At 57.9% G+C, this 19,824-nt stretch overlaps 1 protein-coding gene across 2 annotated transcripts; it reads left to right on the top strand.

The window, feature by feature from the left end:
• Positions 1-270: 270 nt before the first annotated feature.
• MPP1 (MAGUK p55 scaffold protein 1) lies at positions 271-19,637 on the top strand. Of its 2 annotated transcripts, none has more exons than XM_065643166.1 (12): positions 271-506; positions 6,908-7,051; positions 7,388-7,466; positions 8,471-8,556; positions 9,764-9,832; positions 13,421-13,617; positions 13,882-13,988; positions 14,828-14,908; positions 15,066-15,146; positions 15,596-15,798; positions 16,464-16,538; positions 18,290-19,637. In XM_065643166.1, exons 1-12 carry the CDS (start codon positions 405-407, stop codon positions 18,464-18,466), a joined length of 1,401 nt encoding a protein of 466 aa, XP_065499238.1. In that variant the 5' UTR covers positions 271-404; the 3' UTR covers positions 18,467-19,637. The 2 variants fall into 2 exon arrangements, with proteins under 2 accessions (XP_065499238.1, XP_065499237.1); XM_065643165.1 differs by having other exon boundaries at positions 18,287-19,637.
• Positions 19,638-19,824: the final 187 nt, after the last annotated feature.

The following is a 19,824-nucleotide window of genomic DNA, read 5'->3' as shown; positions in this document are numbered from 1 at the left end:
GCAGGGAGGCGAGACTCTCGAGCGGCAGCGGCGGTGCGGGGACGCCGTGCCCCATCTTTCCACTCCTGGAACCCCCACCCCGCATCGCCAGGCGCCGGCTGCTCGGCAGCGACACTGAGACAACGGGGGAGGCGCAGCGGGCACACAGCACCGTGCGGCGGCGCTGCCCGCACAGCCGCCCCCGGCCCTCCCCCGGCCCGCCCCCGGCTCCGCCCGGCGCCGCGCCGCCCTCCCGCCCGCCTCCCTTCTCTGCCACACGGGCGGAGCGTAGGGTCGAGCCCGCGGCGCAGCTGGAGCCGGCGCCGGGGCCGTGGGGCGGAGCCGGGGCCGGGCCGCTCTGTTGGAGCCAACGGAACCGGCTGCAGCTGCTGGCGGCGGCGGCGGAGCGGCGGCGGAGCGGCGGCATGACCCTCAAGTCGGGGCGCAGCGCCAGCGCCGGCAGCATGCGGACGGCGCTCTCCGACCTCTACCTGGAGCACCTCCTGCAGAACCGGGCCAAGCCCGAGGTGAGCGGCGGGCAGCGCCGTCCTCCAGCCCCGATCCGCCCCCGCGGCGGCCCCGGCACCCCCAGGGACAGCGCGCCTCTGCCCCCCCTCGCCCTCTTCCTCACCGGGGCCGGGCACAGAGCCCCGGGGTGTCCCCTCCATCCCACGTCCCTTGTGCCCCCGCTTCCCCGCAGGCCCTTAGCCCAGCACCCAGCACCCAGCTCAGGCCCGGCACGGAGCCCCCGGGGGTCCCGCGCCATCCCGTCCCTCCCGCACACGCATGGGGGAGCAGGGCCCCTAAGGCAGAGACCCCACGGCGGGCAGGAGGTGGGCATCCGAGTACGTGCCCTGTATGTGGCTCTGCTGGTCCCCAGCACTCGGGGAGCGGGTCTCCTTGCTGGGGGACATGGGGCACCTTGGAGGAATAGTCGGCCAGCATGGCCAGGCAGGGAAGAAGCAGCTGGGTGGAGGGGAGGAAGGCTTCAGCATCCTGCCACGGAGGAGCTTGTGCTTGTTTTGCTGCAAAGTTGTAGCTGATCTGAACTGGAACTGCCTGTCACATGAGCAGATTCAGCTGCTGAGCATCGTCCAGATCCACAGCACGGGCTGGAGGGGTGGTGGTGATGGTTCTTGGCCCCAGAGAAGGAGGATGCAACCAGTCCTTCCCACACCTACCCCAGGGCAGGGAGTGGGCCGGGGTGGGGGTGCGCACACCCCATCTCCAATGAAAGTAGGGCAGGCTGCGCCGGTCTCCTCGGTTGTGCTGGGAGGGCTCCTTCCCCAGCCAGTGTCATTTTGGGTAGGTTGGGTGCAACCAGGAGGTCAGCAGTTCCCAGTGCTAAGCAGCTGGTGCCTTTCCCCCAGCAGAGGGGAAAAGCAGGAGTCCCTGGTGGAGCCATGGCATAACATGCCTGGGCTGAGCTTTTCTTGTGGCGATGGGGAACCTCTGAGAGCAGGGAGGAAATGTCCCTGAACTACTGTCCTTGGCCCACCCTGTTGGACACCACAGCATCCAAAAGAGCCTTGCCAGATCTGTCCCACACCAGCGGTTCATGTGCTTTTTATGGCTCAACCCTGACAGAGTGCTGTAAGAATAAAAAGGAAAAAGCTTTTAAAAGTAAAGTGCCTGGATCAGGCAGCTGCTGGGAGGAGCTCTCCCATCCCTCTGCCTGCAGGATCCAGGCAGAGGGTGCCTGCCTGGCCACAGGCAGAGCAGGGGTAAATCGCCAGTGACCGCGGGGAATGGAAAATGTTGGAGCTGGCCTGCAGCTCCCTGGCGTTATGGTATATTTATTCCTCTAGGGATAGAGAGATTGCGAACTGGGATCTGCCTGGGGCCTTTTGGGAAGAGGTCTGTAGGGCTGGCAACTGACTGGGTTTACATGTCCTGAGCTTGCCAGTCGCTCATGCGTTTGTCCTCGTGTCACGTGCGTGCAGAGACAGTGCTGGCCCGCGGTGGCTGTGGGTCATGCTGCGGGACAGCAGGGACATCGCCCAGCAGCAGCTCTCGGGAGCGGTGCTGGATCTGCCTGGCTGCTCTTTGGCTGGAGTCAGGCAGGGTGGCCAGGAGGTTTCTCTTCCCCATTTCTTCTGGCAGAGCCGCACTTCGGGAAGTGCCGTCCTGCGTTCCTCCCGTGGCAGCAGGGCACGCAAACACGCAACTAGTGGAAGCCATGTCATTGCTAGAAAACAAGCCGAAGTGGAGGAAGCGGCTTGGCCTCTTCCCTTGAGCTCCACCACATGCCTGCATATCTTTGCCTTATCTCCCAGCTGGCAAATACAGATTTACCAAAGAGATGTGGGCTTTATTCCCAGCTGTGTACCTGGTTGGCAGGGTGGCCTTAAGCATGTCCCCTTATCAGCTGTGACTCAGTTCCTCAGCCTTAAAACGGGCAGTGAATGTGACCTTTGGGAACCCAGTGGAGAAAAGGGGGCTACTTTTAGAGAGAGCTGAGCGTGAGGGTGCAGAGGGGACACTGCGCTTCCCTGTGGGCAGTGGTTCCCAGCATCCAGCCGGCACCAGTTCCACAACAGACTGAGGCCACAGGCCCCAGGGACCAAATCCTGAAGTGGCTGTGGGCAAAACTAGTGGTTGAAAGCCAAGCAAAACTTCTGGGCTTAACCAAAATGAAGTGGGGAGGGCTGGTCCCAACTTTTTCATCTCAAATGCATTTTGCCATGTTCCAGTCTGTAATGGCTGCAGGGGAAAAGCCATTTTACAGGGCTTGTTGTGGAAGGTGGTGATGGAGCAGCTGGGCAGCTCCTCAAGATTTTTTCTGTCAGTGTTGTGGTTTTACTGCCTGTCCCTTGGAGGTGACCAGTTTTACAAACACATCTGGAAGGCTGCATCAGCCTTTCCTGGTGGGAAGATGGTGCCTCAGTATAACTAACTGTGCTCCCTTGAAAATCTGGTCCTTCTCCATTGCAGCACTCCATGACGTGGAGTCAGTGCAAAGGCACACAGAGCCAGCGGCATCTTCTGGCCTCCACAACCGCTTGTATCCCACCTATTTCCCTGTTCCCCTTCTCACTGAGCCCTGTTGGGGTTGCTGGGCCTTTTTCTAGTGTCAGCAATGTAATCCTATTTGGTTTAAATGCCTTTTTTAAAAAAACAACCAACCAAACCAAAACCAAACGAACAAACACAACAAACCTGGATCATATTGCTGGAAGGGGTCTGGGGTGAGGTTGCTCCTGTGGTTTTGCTGGCAGACCTGAGCAGGCAGTAGCCTCTGGCAGAAGGCAGAGATGAATTACTTCTAAATGTCCACGTGGCGCTTGCTCCCCAGCTAGTTTGCTCTTTTTACACACTGCTGTGTTTTTCAAGCTGTAGTGAGATTGTGATGCACACGTCTGCTGGACAGTGGGGAGGCGAGGTTGGAGCACTAGCCGAGGGGGGGCGAGGTTGCTGGGCCAGCCCATCTCTGCACCGAGCAGTGCCCCAGCCTCCCTGCACACACCCGTGGTGATTATTGTGTGAGGGGTGATGATTCCTGGAGGGAGCTGGGGTTTTGTGTCTCACTGTGGGCAGCAGAATGTGTTTCCCTACCAGGTGAGAGGGCAGTCCTGGGGGAACCCAGTTTCAGGGTTCCCTCCTGCATCCGAGCTGCTGTACTTTGGGGGCCCACTTGACCCAGCAGCATCTGACCTTTTTCTGCATGGTCGTCAGGAAGCCCTGCTCTTCCAAGGCCACCTAATATTGAAGTCCCTTGGCCAGAGCAGCAAGGAAAGCCCAGGAACCAAACCACTGAATGTGGCCTTTGCACTACAGTGCTGCTTTCCCCAAGCCTCCTGCAAACAAGCTGCCCAGTTAATGTTTAATTTGCTCGGTGGTGTGCAGCCCAGCTGAGCCAGCGCAGCAGCAGGAGCAACCCTGGCAGACGACGCTGACCCCACTGGGGGACAAGATGCCAAGCCCTGGGGTCCTCACTGAGGATTGCTCCACGCTCATCAAATTCACTGTTGGCAAACACTGCCTGGGGAACTGGTGCCCTTCCCTCTGCCCTGGGATACAGGGCAGAAATCTGGGGTCTGGAGGAAAATGCAAGCAGGGACCTGGGGTGCAGCTCTTTGACCCATGGAGCTGGTGACTCCTTTGTGTATTGCCACCTGGAGCAGGATTTGTGCATGAGGATTTGTACCGTTGCCAGCCAGCTGCAAGGCACCCCCAAGGCTGCTGGGCAGGGCCAAACGGGCCCTACCCAGTACCCCAATTGCAGTGCTCAGCCCCCCAACCTCCTCACCCCATGTCTGCCCCAAGGCTGGTCCCAGCGGTGACCCAGCCCAGGACTGTGCAGAACCGGCAGTGGCTGGTGGCCGTGGAGCTGGCTCTTAGCAGCGCTCGCAGATGTTTCCTGCAGAGCAGCACATAAGTAGCAGGGTCTGGCCCGCCACCAGCGTGACTTGAAAGGCTCTTGAGGTCACAGGCTATGCCGGGCCAAGCCAGCCGAGAGTGTGGCAGCTGCCAGGAGAGCGCAGGGTAGGTGATCCGGCTGGCTCACGTGCACGGGGCGTGAGAGCTGCACATGCCTTCTGTCTCTGGCTTCTGAATGCCCAACACTGAGGCCAGAATCTACCACCCTGTGGGTCCTGGTCCTCCTCGTGAGACGGGCGTTTTCCCATCCTCATCCACCAGCCGCCCGGAGCGCTCAGCAAAAGCCCACGCCATCCCAGCGTGGCTCTGTTTGGGGCAGAGGGAGTTGCTGAAGGACCCTGCTGGGTTCAGAGCTGCCGTCAGGTGACTTGTGGTTGTCCCCAGTCACAGCAGCAAGTCTCTGGTGACAAGACTTGCTCTCTGGGAGTCACCAGGGTGACACGGGTGCTGCGTCAGCATCGAGGGCCGGGTGTTTTCTCCAGCTGTCAGCAAAAAGCAAAGGTCAGGGCCAGGAGGCTCAGCTGGCAGGTCTGGTGGGGATGGGAACTCCCAGCCCCTGGAGCAGACTGTGCTGTGTCCTGGGTCATCGGGCTCTGCTGAGCCTAGAGGTTTGAAGCCAAGGATTGCACAGTGTAACACTTTCCCAAGGCATGACCAAGGTAAGCATGATCTGTGCTGACTCAAACAGTCTCACGGGCACATTGGCCCTGGGCAGGGCTGGAGAAGTTCCTCATCCTCCTCTTCCTCCTCCCACCCACTGTCTCAGCAGAGCTGGGACAGCTGGCAGAGAGCCAAGGGCCAGCTCTAGGCACCCGCACTGCTGTATCTGTCCTTCTGCCTTGCGAACGGCACGGTAGCAGCATGTCCTGCTGCGCTGGCAGGCCAGGCTGGGAGGCTGCGAGTCACTCTTCCTTCCACCCTGCGAGTCCTTGGCCCAGGCGCTGCTCCGGGCTGTGATTCAGCTGCCTCCTCCACTTTTAAGCCGTTGGCAGCCAGAGCCCATGTGGTTGCCTTTTTCCTCTGAGGAGGCGGTTGGTTGGCTCTTTTAGAAGTAGTTGGATTAAAAATAAATCCTGCATCTTCCCTGTTGCTGCAGCGTGGGCACGTGGCTCCCTGCGCCCTTGCTGCCCTGGCCCAGCTCCACCAGTGCCCTTTTTGTCAAGGCTGCGACAGTGCCCGTGCCTCGATGCTTGTTTGTCCTTCTCTGCCAGCACCTTTCCCGCTGGCCTGGCTAGTCCTGGCTCTGCTGCTCCTGCCTTCAGCTCCCTCCTTGCTCTTGGCCGTTGCACAGGGCTGGGCTGCTGCCTCAGCCCGGCAGCACTCCAGCACATCCCTACCAAAAGTAGTTTTGTTGTGGTTTAGTGCTGTGGCTGCACCCCGCCAGCAAATGCTCTTCACCCCAGTTACAACTGCGCAAACCTCCCCATGGCTTGGCCTTTGGTGGCATGGGACTGCTGCTTCCCAGCCACTGGCACGGAGGCCCAGGGCTCGGTGCTTGGTTGGGTGTTCACGAGTCAGGGTGCAGCGGGGAGAAGTGTTGGCTCTGCCGGCTGGGCATAAAGTGTCTCTTCGCTGATGTGGGACTAAAGCCAGCAAGGACCTTGCTGGGTGTCCCTGCAGGTTTGCTGGCCGTGGCTCCCAACGGGTGCTGCTGGGAGAGAGGGTGCAGGCTGCAAACTGGGCAGTAAAGCTGGCAGCGTGGTGGGGAGTGGGGCAGCCGGGAGTGTTTGCTTTGCCTCGTGGGCTGGCGGGGGGATTTCAGCTTGCTAACAAGGTGGGCAGGGGCTGCAGATCAAAGCAGGAGGTCTCTGCCCGGGACCCCATGCATCTTCCACCTGCTCCAGTGCCAGTGCCTGCTGGAGACAAGGAGCAGAGGTTTCCCCATGGCTGAAAGCCCCTACTTGACTTCCCAGTGCCAGCCAGCATGAACGGGCCTGTAGCTGGGAGCTGGAGAGGGGAACAGGGAGTTTCTGACTGGTTCGGGAGCATGTTGCCTTCAGATGTGGACATGGCTCTGCACCATGCCGGTTGCCCGTTGACATAGATGAGAAAATGTTGAACTTGCAAACTGAGCAAGAGCAGAGCCTGGCCCCGGTTCTCAGAGGTGAGGCCCAAACTGCTCCATTCACTTGGTGAAGCTGTCCTGGGCTTTATGCTCTGCAACAAGCCAGCTGTGGGCGAAGTGCTGCTGTGACACACAAGTAGTGTTTGGGACTCATTGCTGCAGAAGATGATCAGCTGTGGACTCTTTTGGCTTCTGCTACCTGTAGCTTTTCCGAAGTTTTCTTACCTCCTGTGTTTCCCAGGCAGGAAAACTGCAGATCAAGCCCACATCTGCATCTTCCAGGGTGAAGCTCTTTTGCTCTTTTTCTTTTCTTGCTCTTACTGTCCAATCCTCCAGTACATGGGTCTCTCTTCTCCCTGTGTCCCACCTGTGCCCCAGGAGCCTCACATGGTGGAGGAGCTCAGCCCCGCAGGAGGGATCCAGCACTCCAAGGCCCCGTTCAGCTGGAGCCCTTAAATCCTGGTCTTTGTTTTGCCCTGACAGGCCATCACTCAGTCCCCGAACGCCATGACTGAGGACATTTATACCAATGGCTCAGCGACCCTGGGCAGCCCTTCCCACAGCAACAGCCGTGAGGTGCGGAAGATACGCCTTGTCCAGTTCGAGAAGGTCACGGAGGAGCCCATGGTGAGAGCTGGCAAGATCCCAAAGCTTGATGGCACCCAGGGGGGCGGAGGGGCAGGTAGAGCCATGCCAACGAGCTGGCCTCAGGGGATGCAGGAGATCGCTGGAGACCTCGGCCATGGGAAGAGGGTGCTGGCTGCTGCCTGGGGACCTGGAGCGAGCCCCATCAACGGGTGGTGATGCCTGTGCCAAGAGGAGCTGCAGCAGGCTGGGCTGGCCAAGCCAGGGGCTTCTCCCCAGCCCCTGCACAGCCTTCTGTGGACGTGGGCCTGGAGAGGACTTTGAGGGTGCGGGAGCTCTTCCCTCCAGAGAGCAGTCATGGATTTTCCTGTCTTCCAGGGAATCACACTGAAGCTCAACGACAAGCAGAGCTGCATGGTGGCCAGGATCTTCCACGGGGGCATGATTCACAGACAAGGTAACGAGGCCCTCGTAGAGGCAGCGTATGGGGCGCTTGTCTGCAGCTGGTTTCTGTCTGTGAAGAGATAAGGCAGCCCCCCGGCGCTGCTGGCCTTCCTCTGTGGACATTCGTGTCCATTCCTCTGCTAGGGATACGTTAGGAACTCAGGACTCACTGGTCTCTCTGCATGGTTGTCATGTTTATACACTGGAGGCTTCAGGGAGAATTGAAGGGTTGGGGGAAGGGCTCTCCCAAAAAAGAACCAGAGACCATCTGTCTCTGTCTCGTGACGGGGTCACTGTAACAAGAGATGGATCATACCCCAGAGACTGTGGGGAAAGCTCTTCCTGTTCCTAAAGTGCACAGGTGGGACAGGCTTGCTGTGGGTTGGCTCTGCAGATCAAAAGAAGGTGCCAAAAGATATTAATAGGTGCTATTTTCTGGTTTTGGTCCTTGCCAAGGGGGCATGGAAATGAGATGTTCTGTGCTTAGAAGAAGAGGCCCCTTTTCCAGCCTTGGATCCAAGTGGGAAGTCAGAGCTTACCCCTGCCAAAATAACCCAGGAGCCATTCCAATAACACTACTGGAGCCTGATTTATAGCAGCATATCTGAGGCTGTAATCTGGCTGGGTATATAAACTGAAAACACACAAAGTCAAGAATGCTTGTGTTGAGGGCCCTGTAAGGAGGCTGTCATTTGGCTTCAGGTGAGGTACTTGGGGTTAGATTTGAATAACTCTGAAACAGGTGCTTTGACCAGTCTGAAGCGCTGAAGGACACACAGCGGAAAGCAACCTGGTGACTTTTAGACTGGATGGAAGTGTGTGTATAGGGTGGAGGGGGAAGAATTCATTCCCCTTGTGCTTAGGTGACATGTGGCTCCAGCATTGCCCAGGCAAACACCGCAGTGTCCTGGCCGCAGCTTGCTCAGGGGGTTGGGAGGCTGGTGGAACTGCGTAGTTTGGGTTTGGTGAGCGACTTTGTCCAGTCCTACATTTTCGTGTTTCTCCTGTTGCTGGCAGGCTCGCTTCATGTGGGTGATGAAATCATAGAAATCAATGGGCAAAGTGTGAGCAACCATTCGGTTGACCAGCTGCAGAAGATGCTGGTAGGTATTTGTGTTTGGTGAGGCTGTTCCCTGGGAAAGACCCCTTTGGCCTGCAGATGTGCACGCTGGCTGAGCCTTCACCCCCTCCTAGATACCGGAGCCAACATGCAGCTGCCTGCAGCCGTGCGATGCAGCAGGAGACAGGGCTGCTGTGCTGGGCTGCTGTAATGTGGCCAAGTGCTGGGTGGGCTGTGCTTGTTGCTTGTTTCTGGCCTCCTGAGAGCAGCAGTGAAGGCTGTTGGCTGGTCTCTGGCATGTGCTGATGTGTGTCGGGCTTGGAAATCACCTCTGCTTGCCAAGGCTGATGTGCAACCCCAGCCCAGGGGTGAGCTGCTTTCACAGACCCAAGCTGCTCCTGCAGTTTACCTTGGTGCCATTTTCTGCTGCTGAGGTCATGGTGATCCTGCCAGGCCCTTGCTAGTTACAGCTTTGCACAGGGTCTCAGACTTGCCTTGGGTTCACACACTGAGGCCATCCTGGTCAATACCCATCACAGGGGACCTGGCCGGAGGGAGGTGGTGGTGCTGCTGAGGACACCCAACAGCAGCCTAAGCAGGAAGCCTGGCCCTGCTGCACTGCTGTGGTCCTCTCCTGCCTGGTGCTGGGATGTCCCTGCTCCAAACATGGAGACCAAGGAGGAGCTTGTCTCTGTCTGCCTCCTGAGAAGAGTGGTTGGCCCAGGAGGCCCCTCCAAGCCTTCAAATGTGGTTGTCCCCAAGGAACTATGTAGGTCTTGTGAAGCACATGGGACAACAGTGCATCTGGCCTGTGGCAGACAAGGGAGTGCTGTGTCTCTAATGTCACCAGGAGGGCAGAAGCGAGGGGACAGATGGAGGCAACCTGGCAGAACCAGCCTTTCTTCCCAGGTTCCTCACTGGGGCAGCCAGGCCAGAGATGATACAGATTTCCATGTTTGTTCCGATGATGCTTAGCAGTGCCCACAGCCAGCCCCTTGCTGGGGCTCTTGGTGTCCCCCCATGGGGATGGGATAAGCATGGCAAAGCTATGCTGCCATGGCTCTTAGCCCAGCCCCAGCAGAGCTGTTCCTGGCCAGGCTGTGGCATCCCCCAGCATCACCGCATGGCTGGAGCACCCAGGAACTTTGCCTTTGCCGGTCCTGGCACTCAGCAGCTCCCTGCACAGGTTGTTGCTGCCTCCAGGCACTACCTCCTCCAACTCTTCTTTCTCCCCTTCCTTTGTTCACTAGAAAGAAACCAAGGGGATGGTCTCAATAAAAGTCATTCCCAACCAACAAAGCCGCCTCCCTGCTCTCCAGGTAAGTGCAGCCTCCAGACCTGCGCGCTGTGCAGGGACACGGCTGTGGGGCCGGGTGGGACCAGAGCAAACCAGGAGGGACCAGTGCTGGGGAGAGAGCTGTGCTGAGCCAGGGGAAGGACAAGGGGACGGCTGCCCAGTCACTTTGCCTGAGCTGCTGGAAGGTGAAGGGATCTGTCCTGTGCTTACGTCACTGCAAACAAGCACATATGGGCCCTGTGTGGATGTATTTACCCAGTGTGTATGTTGGAATCACAGAATGTTAGGGATTGGAAGGGACCTCCAAAGATCATCTAGTTCAATCCGCAAACGTGGGAACGTGGGCCAGGGATGCCTGAGCCACAGTGATACCTGTGTGCCGTGTTTGGTGACCGGAAAGCAGCAGTGTGGGCTCACCAGGAAGCACGAGAGAGTTTCCTGCCACCTTCAGAGCCGCGGCCATTAGAGCCACATCACGTTGCAGGGCTCTCGCTGCTCCCTGCTGTCACTGATGCCCGGTGCATCAGCTGCACGGAGGGTGACGTGGGTGCGGACGCTGCCAGCACGCTTGTGAGCAGCAAGCGGGAGGAAGGAAGCGGTGGGCGAGAGGAAGGCAGCTCCTTCTGCCTGCTGCCACTGCCACGGTGGGGGTGACATGCTGTGGCAGGGGGTGACACCTGCTTGGCTTTGCCTTTGAAGTCCTGCTGTGGCCAAAATATTAAGGATAGTGGGGAAGAACTTCAGTGCATGGCAGCTGGGATGCTGTCCTGTCTCCAGGTGCAGGAGCCAGCCCCAGCGCAGCCTGGCCATTGTGTGCAGGGTGGGGGCTGGATGGTGCTGGGATGGGCTGGGGAGCCCACATCACCCTCCTTCCTTACCCAGAGAAGCTGAAGTCTCTGAACATGGTGGCAAGTAAAAGCTCTTGGTTTCTTGCTCACCCCATGCTGTTCCCATTCCAGCTCAACCAGCCTTGCATGTGTGTGTTTATTAAACACTGGCCCATGTCTGCCCTTCCCTGCTGGCAGTCTGCCCTCCCTGGCCTGACCCAGCCAGCTCAGTGCCAGGAGAAAAGTTACTTTTGAGAAGAACAGAGTTGATGGCTCACCCAAGGCTGGTCATGGGCTCAGGGACAAACTCCTTCCCAGCAACAGCTGTCCTCCCTCGTGCTGTGTCCAGGGCTGTGGTGCTGTCTGCTCTCCAGAACCACAGCTCATGGCCTGCCTGCCTCTCTGCTTGTTGCAGTCCACTGCCAAGAGTGGACTTCTGATTTTGTTTCAGCTCCTGGATCCCCATAATCAGCTCTATTTCAGGGCCTGGCAAGCAGGACAGTGCAGATCCTGGCATCAGGATGCCCCCCTGCCCTGGCTTTCCCCACAACCTGGCAGCCGCTTTGAGGCCAGCTGAGTGTCTCTTGGAGCAGGTCTGCTTGGGGGGATCCTAATGAGAAGACGCAGTGGGCACTCTGCTCTCAAGGTCACCTCCAACCTGTTCCCAGGTGCAAACTGCAGCCTTTTGACTTTAAAGACCAGGGCTTCTCATGCTGGAGCCTGCTCAGTACCTGGGCTTCCAGCCCCAGAGAGCGAGCTGGCAGCAGGCGGGGAAATCACTTGCATTTGGAGCTGGCCCTTTGCAGTCCATGGGCGATGCCTGGAGCTGTTTGATGCGAACTTCTAATTGGTGTAAGGGAGAGTCCTTCCAAAAGTGACCTGGCTACGTCTGGCTTGGGGTATCAGGGCTGCTGGTGCAGGTGCCCGGGCACTACCTGCTGTCTGTCCCTTGTGTGTCTGTGTTGATGAGCAGCTTCCTGGTGCCAGAGAGTGCTTTCAAAGCAAGCATCAGTCCTTATCCTGAAAGGAGATTCCACTTTTGTTGTCTTCCATTGTGAGAGATCTTGTGTCACAGCTTGATCCATATGCTCTGCTTTTCTGGCAGTGAAAGGGAACTGTGTTTGTGTCCTGCTGGCCCTGTGCCTCCAGCAGCACTGCTGAAGAAGGACGTACTGTGGGAAATGGTTTTAATGTGGAACAAGGACAGTATGATCTATCCTGCCCAGGGAGGATGACTTTCCAGGCCCTGCCTGTTACATCTGAGGACAGGACGTAGGCGTCACCCCACGTGAATCCCTTTGCCCGCTTGCTATGTGCTGCATTTTTGGGATAAATAACTTGATAGTGTTGTGCTCAGGAGAAGCCTGCATTAGTGTGAGCAGGAGGCTGGGTCTGGTAGTGCTGCAGCCCCTGTAGAAGGATCTCCTGCCCGTGGAGTGGAACAAGAGCAGTGTGAGGTCTGTACTTAGCCACAGCCTGATTTTGTTCCCTAAACCTTGCCTTTCACCCTCCATACTCTGCCTTGGTTTGCCCCCACCCTAGTCCTGACCTGGTCCTGATCTTGCTGGGTATGCTGGCCAGGGACAAATTGCAGCTGCAGTGGCTTTTTAGACAAGAAACCTTCCATCCAGGCACCGAGAGCAAGTGGCAGCGCAGAAAGCGCTGGGTGCACACGCGTGGTCTGCCCTTCTCCCAGAGACAGGTGACTCTCGTCCATCCTGTTGCTCTCTGACAGTCTGTTCTTCCTGAACAGCCTTCCTGGAAAACAAGGTCCATGTGCGAAAGCCACGTGCTGTTTCTCTCCTGACCTCCCAAAAATGCTCAGGGGCAGCGAGAGCCCGGGGTGCCTGGCTGCTTGCTGGCTTCAGGAGGGTTTGCGGGCAGGAGGAGGCAGTGTGATGGGCTGCCCCGGTGGGAGCAGGTGCTGTAGTCTCCCTCTGGAAGGGCTGAGCAAGCAGAAGAGACAGGGAAAGGCCACTTTCTCACGCCTTCCTGGTCCCTAGGGCTCCCCCAGCTCCAGGAGGGTGGCACAGTGGCCTGGGAAGTGGCAGCAGCTTCTTTCCAGCTGCAGCTGTGATGGACGTAACGTAGCAATAGTAGCTGATACTGAAGAGGCCAGGACAGATCCAGGCAGGGATGGACGTGACAGCGCAGCCTTGGCTCCCCGAGGGCCCCGTGCTGTGCAGGGGCGTGCCCGGTGCTGGGGAGAGGCCACACAGCAGCTGGGGATTGAGATGTGGCCTTCTGTGGGGTCCCCAGGACATGAGATTGTGGGGTGTACCACTGCGATGCCTCTTCTCTGCTCACCCCATTGCAGACCCCAGTGGCTGTGCACTGTGCTGCTCTGGGTGGTGGGATTCATCTCCAGCTGTCTTGGCTCAGCAGCACCATGCAGCACCCAGGGGACTTGCAGAGGGGCTACATGTTGGGGTTTGAGCACTAGTGTGGGGTGTGCAGGCCTGCCTGGGGGCAGCAGCGGTTTCAAACTGGCTCCCACTAGGGCCAAGATAATGGTCTCTCTCCCTCACCCACCAGCACATCTCATGGCAGCTCCATGCCCAGGAGCTTCCCCCAAGGCTTTGCGCATCTCCTTTCTCTCCACCCAGCCTCGTGGGGCCTGGAAAGCAGCAGAGCTGGGGTCCCTCCTGGAGCAGGGACATTGTGCCTGGAGCTGGCTCTGCAGTCACTGCTGGGGGGTGTAATGTGGGGCCAGGAGCTGGACATGGCAAAGTTCAGCCACTCTGCATGGCCATGCTGACTCGGGCGCACACTCTCTTTTGCAGATGTTCATGAGGGCACAGTTTGACTACGACCCCAAAAAAGACAACCTGATCCCCTGCAAGGAAGCAGGGCTGAAGTTTCAGATCGGTGATGTGATTCAAATAATAAACAAGGATGACAGCAACTGGTGGCAGGGCCGGGTGGAGGGCTCCTGCACCGAGTCGGCAGGACTCATCCCTTCTCCGGAGCTGCAAGAGTGGTAGGTCCCTGAAATCCAGCCCTTCTGGCCAAATTCAGAGTGGGAACAGTGACCATGAGCTACCAGGAGTGACTGTGTTGGGTAACACCAGCATCACTGCTGGGAAAAGGAGGCAAACGTCCCCTTCATCTGCTGCAGGTTGAGCCTTTATCTGTCCCAGCAGCCACCCTGCTCCTCTTGCCCTTGCATGTCTGAGGGACCATCCTGCAGCTCCCCCAGGGCTCGGGGTGACAGCAGGACTATGGTGGTGTCCTCTCTTGGCAGGCGTGTGGCGAGCGTCACCCAGTCCAGTCAGACTGAATCTCCAAGCTGTAGCCCCTTTGGGAAGAAGAAGAAGTGCAAAGATAAATACCTGGCCAAGCACAGCTCAAGTAAGTGTGAGCAGGGCCATGGGCTCCATGCCCAGCCCTGGCCATCCCTCCTGCCTCTGTGCAGGGATGGGTCTGGCCTCCATGGGACTCAGACCAAATGGCCCAGCTGTGTTGGCAGCTTTTTTGAGTCCCTTCTCCAAAGTCCTCATGCCCCACAGGTGGCTGCAGCTGTGTCCTCTGCAGCTCTGTAGTGCACAAAGCTGGGGCTGGTTCAGGCAGGAGCCAGGCACCGATCACCCATCGCTCTCCTGTGGTGACAACCCCTGGCACTCCTGGCCCTGAGCTCCTTGGGAGGTTGGGTTCCTGGGCCCTCAAACCCTGCAAACTGCTCCCCATGGCTGCCATGCTGTGTCCCTGGTGGGGCAGGGAGCCAGCCCCACAGCCACTCATGCAGACACCCCATGCTAAACATGCACGGGCCAGCAAAGGTGGGTGCCTGAGGATGTGCTGGCCCCCAGCCCAGCCTGCAGCTCCAACCAGCAACAAACAAGGCCATAAATCAGTGAGATAAAGCTCCCTGCAGCATCCTGCTGTGTCCCCCCCGCAGCTCCCCGGTCCTGTTGTCCTGAGTAGAATTACCAAGCGAGAGCAGCCCTGGCTTCTCCTTTGGCAGCTGCTGGTCCAGCTCCCCAGCATCTCCTCCACACCTCCTGTGCTGCTTGCTGCTGACACTGCTGCCCTTTTACCCCAGCAGGCAAACAGGGATGAGCTCCCAGCCCTGGTTGTTCCATCCAGTTTGCCCAAGGACCTGGCTCTGGTCAGACACGCGCACGGTGCTGCTGCTCCTGTAGCTGAGCCAGCTCTGACCACTTACTGTCTCGTTTTTATCTCCACCACAGTTTTTGACCAGCTGGATGTGGTTTCGTATGAGGAGGTGGTGAGGCTGCCTGCCTTCAAGAGGAAGACTCTGGTGCTCATCGGTAGGTCCTGCCCCAGGCATCCTCTGCAGTGCAGGGGCTGCGTGTGGTGGGTCCCGGGTGGAACCGGGGCTGGGACCCAGAACTGCAGAGGGGCCCCAGCATCTCCTGCCAGGCTTCTCTGAGCCCAGCTCCAGCATCCATCCCTCCTCCTCTGCAGGGGCCAGCGGTGTGGGCCGTAGCCACATCAAGAATGCTCTGCTCAGCAACAACCCAGAGAAGTTCATGTACCCACCCCCATGTAAGTACCCAGCCAGGGTGGAGGGCACGGTCCAGGGTGTGTTCTCTCTCACCTTCTTGAGCCAGGACCTTCTGACAGCAGATGGGAGATGAGATATTCCTCTAGTGCCACCAAGGCCCTAGTGTCAGAGGCCACCACACAGGGCACTGTAGGGCCTCCTTGCCTGCTGTCCCACAGGCTGCACCTAACCACAGATGGCTGCTACTGCCCATATTGTGGAGACACCTTGCTCTTCACATCCCAGTGACTCCCCTTGGGCTAGCTGAGATCCCTCCTTGTCCCAAGCAGGAGTTGAAAGGGGATTAGCATGGCATAGTTTTGAGGTAGACAGGTCCTCCATGCTCAAAAAGAGAAGGCAAGATGCCCAGGTCACCCAGAGCAGAGGCTGCCCACTCTCCTCTGTTCCCCAGTCCTGGGGACCAGCACTCACCATCTCTCTCCTTCCCCAGACACCACACGCCCCCAGAAGAAGAATGAGGTGGACGGGAAGGACTACTACTTTGTCTCCACTGAGGAGATGACCCGGGACATCTCAGCCAATGAGTTCCTGGAGTTTGGAAGCTACCAGGGAAACATGTTTGGCACCAAGTTTGAAACAGTGCACAAGATCCACCAGCAGGACAAAGTCGCTATTTTGGACATTGAACCCCAGGTAGGGAGCAGGGCAAGGTGTGGGCAGGAGATGGGCTGGCACAGATTGAACTACCTGTGTGCTGGGTGTGCCTGTCGCTGCCCTCCACAGTGCACTGCCCACCTGCCCTACCAAAAGACACAGCCACTGCTGGGGTGACATTTCCATTCCCAAGACACGGGTGCAGTGAGGGTGTTCCCCCTCACAGCGCACACCTGGCTGTGACAGCAAGGCCAGGGCCAGGCTGCCGTGGGGGTGCAGGGCCAGCACGGGCCCCGCACAGGGACCTTTTTCCCCCTCCAACACCAAGCGTGTGGGTTCTGCTTTGCCAAGTGGCAGTTGTGCCCAGCAGCCAGCCCAGAGCAGGGCTGGGGGTGCCCTCATATCCTCCCCCATGAGGTGCAGGGGAAGCCACACTGGGACTCCTGCTCCAGCTTCACCCAACCGCCCCCACATCACCCGACGACCCCCAGGCTCAGGAGTCCACCCAGGGAGCCCGTGCACCACACTAGAACTGGCCCCTTCAGCCAACCACTGCACCATGGGCACCATTGCACCCTGGATGGGGGGCACGGTGGGGCAGTGGGGGGCAATGTGGAGTAGTGGGGGGCAGCAGCCAGGCAGCTGCACTTGCTCCCACCCTGAGGAATTGGCACATTTTGGTAACTACACCCCCCTCTCCACAGACCCTGAAGATCATCCGCACGGCCGAGCTCTCCCCATTCATAGTCTTCATCGCTCCAACAGACAAGGCAGAGCAGGTGGGTGGCAGGGCACCAAGGCTGAGCCTCCCCAGGTCCAGCTTGCCTGCCCACGGCAGGGGGGAAGAGCAGGCTGCAGCAGCCCAGGGCTCTCTCCCTGTTCCACATCAGCTTCTTCCTGCCTGCATTGATTTTCGTGGTCCAGGAGAGCAGGGCAACTTCCTCAGCCCAGACCTGAGAAACAGGAATTGATGATTCCTGCAGCTGTAGACTCTCTCCCAGACTGACACCCCCCAGTAACCACCATCCCCACATAATCATCAGCCACTAAGGCAGTGGGGCATAGAGCCCAGCGCCATCTCCAGCTGCAGTAGTGCTGCAGAGCAGGAACATTTATCCTGCCATCAGCTATGCAAATGGAACATGAAAACAGCAGCTCCTTTCATTCCTCGCCTCATTAAGATGCTCATCCCTCCAAAATTAGGATGAAAGCAGCACCGATAGTGCAGTTAACTCACACAGTGCCAAGCACCGCAGTGCTGACAGCCACACGCTGCCATTTCCCGGGAAGCCCCTGACATGGAGCTGTGCTGCCCACCCTGCCCTGCTGCAGCCTGGACCAGCTCCCAGAGGGCTCTCCTCCGTGGGGAGATGGGAAGCCGTGGGAGAACAGGGAAACCCACAGAGCTAGGCCCTCCTGGACTCATGGCCAGCCAAAGCCACCTCTCCCACCTATTAACTGGGGGCTCATAAAGCTTAAGACACAGATAGTTTGCAGGGAGGATATTTATGCAGCCTTCAGAGCAAGCATTTTACGGGCATTTAGAGGCACATTAAGCTGCAGAGGGTTGTAAAACCAGATGCTGCAGGCTGGGGTCAGAAAAGGAGCAAGTGTCAGAGCAGAAAGGGGAGCCAGGCAGCCTGCTGCCCCCACCTCCATCCTGTCACCCCCGCTGCCTCCAGCCAGAGGAATTACCTCCCGCTGCAGGGGCAGGGCCAGCCCCAGCACTGCAGGCACTATATACATACAGACAGAGATGCAGCAGAGCCAAAACATGACCCAGCAGAGCTCCCATTGCTCTCCCCTCTCTATCCCCAAGGGCTGCCAGGCATCACACGGCTGAGCTGCAGCCAGCACAGCACCCCAAGCTCACCCCCCTCAGGCACAGGAGCAGGGAGCTGCCTGCGTTTCAAGCTCCATTAGAGAGAAGTGTGGAAATTGGTCTGGATGTGCTGTCAAGGGCACAGCTGCCTGCAGGGACACACTCCTGGGATGCCCCTGCCAGCTGGGGAGCTGTGCAACTGCCTACAGTGGCAGGAGGGGACAGGAAGCTTTGCTTTTACTATGAAGAAATGTAACCCTTTCCCAGCCAAAACCAGTAGTGAGGCTGCTGTGGCTCTGCCAGCCAATGTTGTTCTGGTCAAAAGCCAGTGGGGACGGACCAGCCTGCAGGGATCCTACCTTGAAACCAGCCTTAGGCCTTGAGCTGCTACACTGCATAGCAAGCAACGAGCAGCCTGCTGGCTCAGTGAACCTTCTCCTCCAAGGAGATAAATATGAGACCAAGCAGGTCTGGCCTCGCTGTAGCAGGTAACCTGATGCTCCCAGCATTGCATAAAGTCCAGCAAAAGCCCCAGACCCACAGACACTCAGATTGCACAACAGCTTGTCCGACAAGCTGCAGGGATGCTCTGTGCTGATATTTAGCAATCACTTGAGTTGTTTTGGTGGTGGGAGTTTGCCTGTAGGGGTGGGTTGTGAAATTCCCCTCCTCAGCCACCTCCTGAGCACTCTCTTCTATTTCTAGCAGTCAGAAGCTTTGGAGCAGCTCCGGAAGGATTCAGAGAGCATCCGGAGCCGATACGCACACTATTTTGACCTCTCGCTGGTCAACAACGGGGTGGAAGAAAGCCTCCAGCTGCTGCAGGAAGCCTTTGAGCAGGCCTGCAACTCTCCACAGTGGGTGCCCGTCTCCTGGGTCTACTGAGAGGGCACCCAGCCCCAGCCGCTACCCATCAACCATCCTGCAGCCGTGAGGAGAACCTCCTCAGCTTCCCCTGATCCACACACAGCCCAGCACAACTCCCTTCCTCTGCTGCTCCACGGACATGGTCTCAATTGGTTGGCACGCACACAGGGTCTTCAGATCTCCTCTCCTGGGGGAAGGCAGGACAGGGGATGGCCGCCTCCTGAAGCGCTGCAGTGCTAAGTCAGAAGCGACAGCAGAGCCCAGGGCTCTCCACGAGCTCCAAGCACAGCTCCCTGCCTCACTGGGCAAGGGAAAGCACAACTCTGTGGTAGCACCCGGCTGATCTCTGCATCAGTCCCAAGAGAAGTGGTAGAGTGGGGGCTTTCCAGGCAGGCATCCCCTGCCATTGCAAGAGTGCACACTATGCCACAGACACCTCAAAAGCCTGGCTGGTGTCCTCAAGGAAGCCAACAGCTTAGGAGGCTTCACACAGACCACACCAGAGCTCCTATATCCAAGGGTTTCCTCTCACAAATGGGTTAGAGCAGAAAAAGCCATGTGGGTTTGACAAAGGTGGTGCAGAGCACACCACCCCCAGGCAGATCTCACCCTGCGTTCTGAGGTTGGAGTTTTCTGATCCACCCTGTGCAACTATAGTTGTAGAAACTCACTGTATTTAAATTCTCACCATGCAGCTTGGATTGTTACTGTCTGGCCATAGAAACTCAGCAGCAGCTGCAGAAGTCCCACAGACCAAACCCCAGAGAGCCAGTTCAATGGGTCAGTTAGGTCCAACCATAAGTATCTGTTGCATGCAGTAGAAACAGTGTCTCTACAAAGATCATCCAGGTGTGTTTTCCAGAGTCTAAGGTGTCTCGCAAACTGCATGCAAACATAAAAGCCACCTACACAAAGGGGTTCCTTCTACAGGAGTGCACTGATGCACAAACACACCATGACCATGTGTGGGAAGCATTGCCATGGCTCCTGGACAAACCATAGCCATCATTTAGGTGAAAGAATCTCATCTGTGTGTTCAGCAGTCAGCTAGGGGAAGGGGGGCTACAAAGTCTTGTGCAATTTTTTTTAAGGATGCCAAAAAATAAAATCTGTTGATGTGCAATAGGGACCTTCATTCTGATCCACTGCAGGGAAACAATGAGCAGCAATAAACGTGTGCTGAAACATTGCCATGACTGGTGTTTTACTTCTTAGGCTGAGCACTTGCTCACAGCTGGAAGCTTGTCCCACCTCCCTGAACTCTCAAGGTTACGCAGGCCAGGACCAAACGGTCCCTCCAGCCACTGCCAGACCTCTCCAGCAGCTCACCGAGGAGGAAAGAAAACACCCAACTTCCAGGCACACATCCCTGTGGC

This window comes from Caloenas nicobarica, chromosome 12, assembly GCF_036013445.1.
Source record: "Caloenas nicobarica isolate bCalNic1 chromosome 12, bCalNic1.hap1, whole genome shotgun sequence".
Classification (NCBI taxonomy): domain Eukaryota; kingdom Metazoa; phylum Chordata; class Aves; order Columbiformes; family Columbidae; genus Caloenas; species Caloenas nicobarica.
Note: the sequence above shows the minus strand (reverse complement) of the source record. Positions and strands in the feature narration are given on the sequence as shown.

Excerpts from the sequence above, each read along its gene's own strand:
- MPP1 (XM_065643165.1), top strand. The coding sequence starts at position 405 with ATGACCCTCAAGTCGGGGCGCAGCGCCAGCGCCGGCAGCATGCGGACG. Across the intron at positions 507-6,907 it reads AGAACCGGGCCAAGCCCGAG|GCCATCACTCAGTCCCCGAA; the intron begins GTGAGCGGCGGG and ends TTGCCCTGACAG. Across the intron at positions 13,989-14,827 it reads CCTGGCCAAGCACAGCTCAA|TTTTTGACCAGCTGGATGTG; the intron begins GTAAGTGTGAGC and ends TCTCCACCACAG.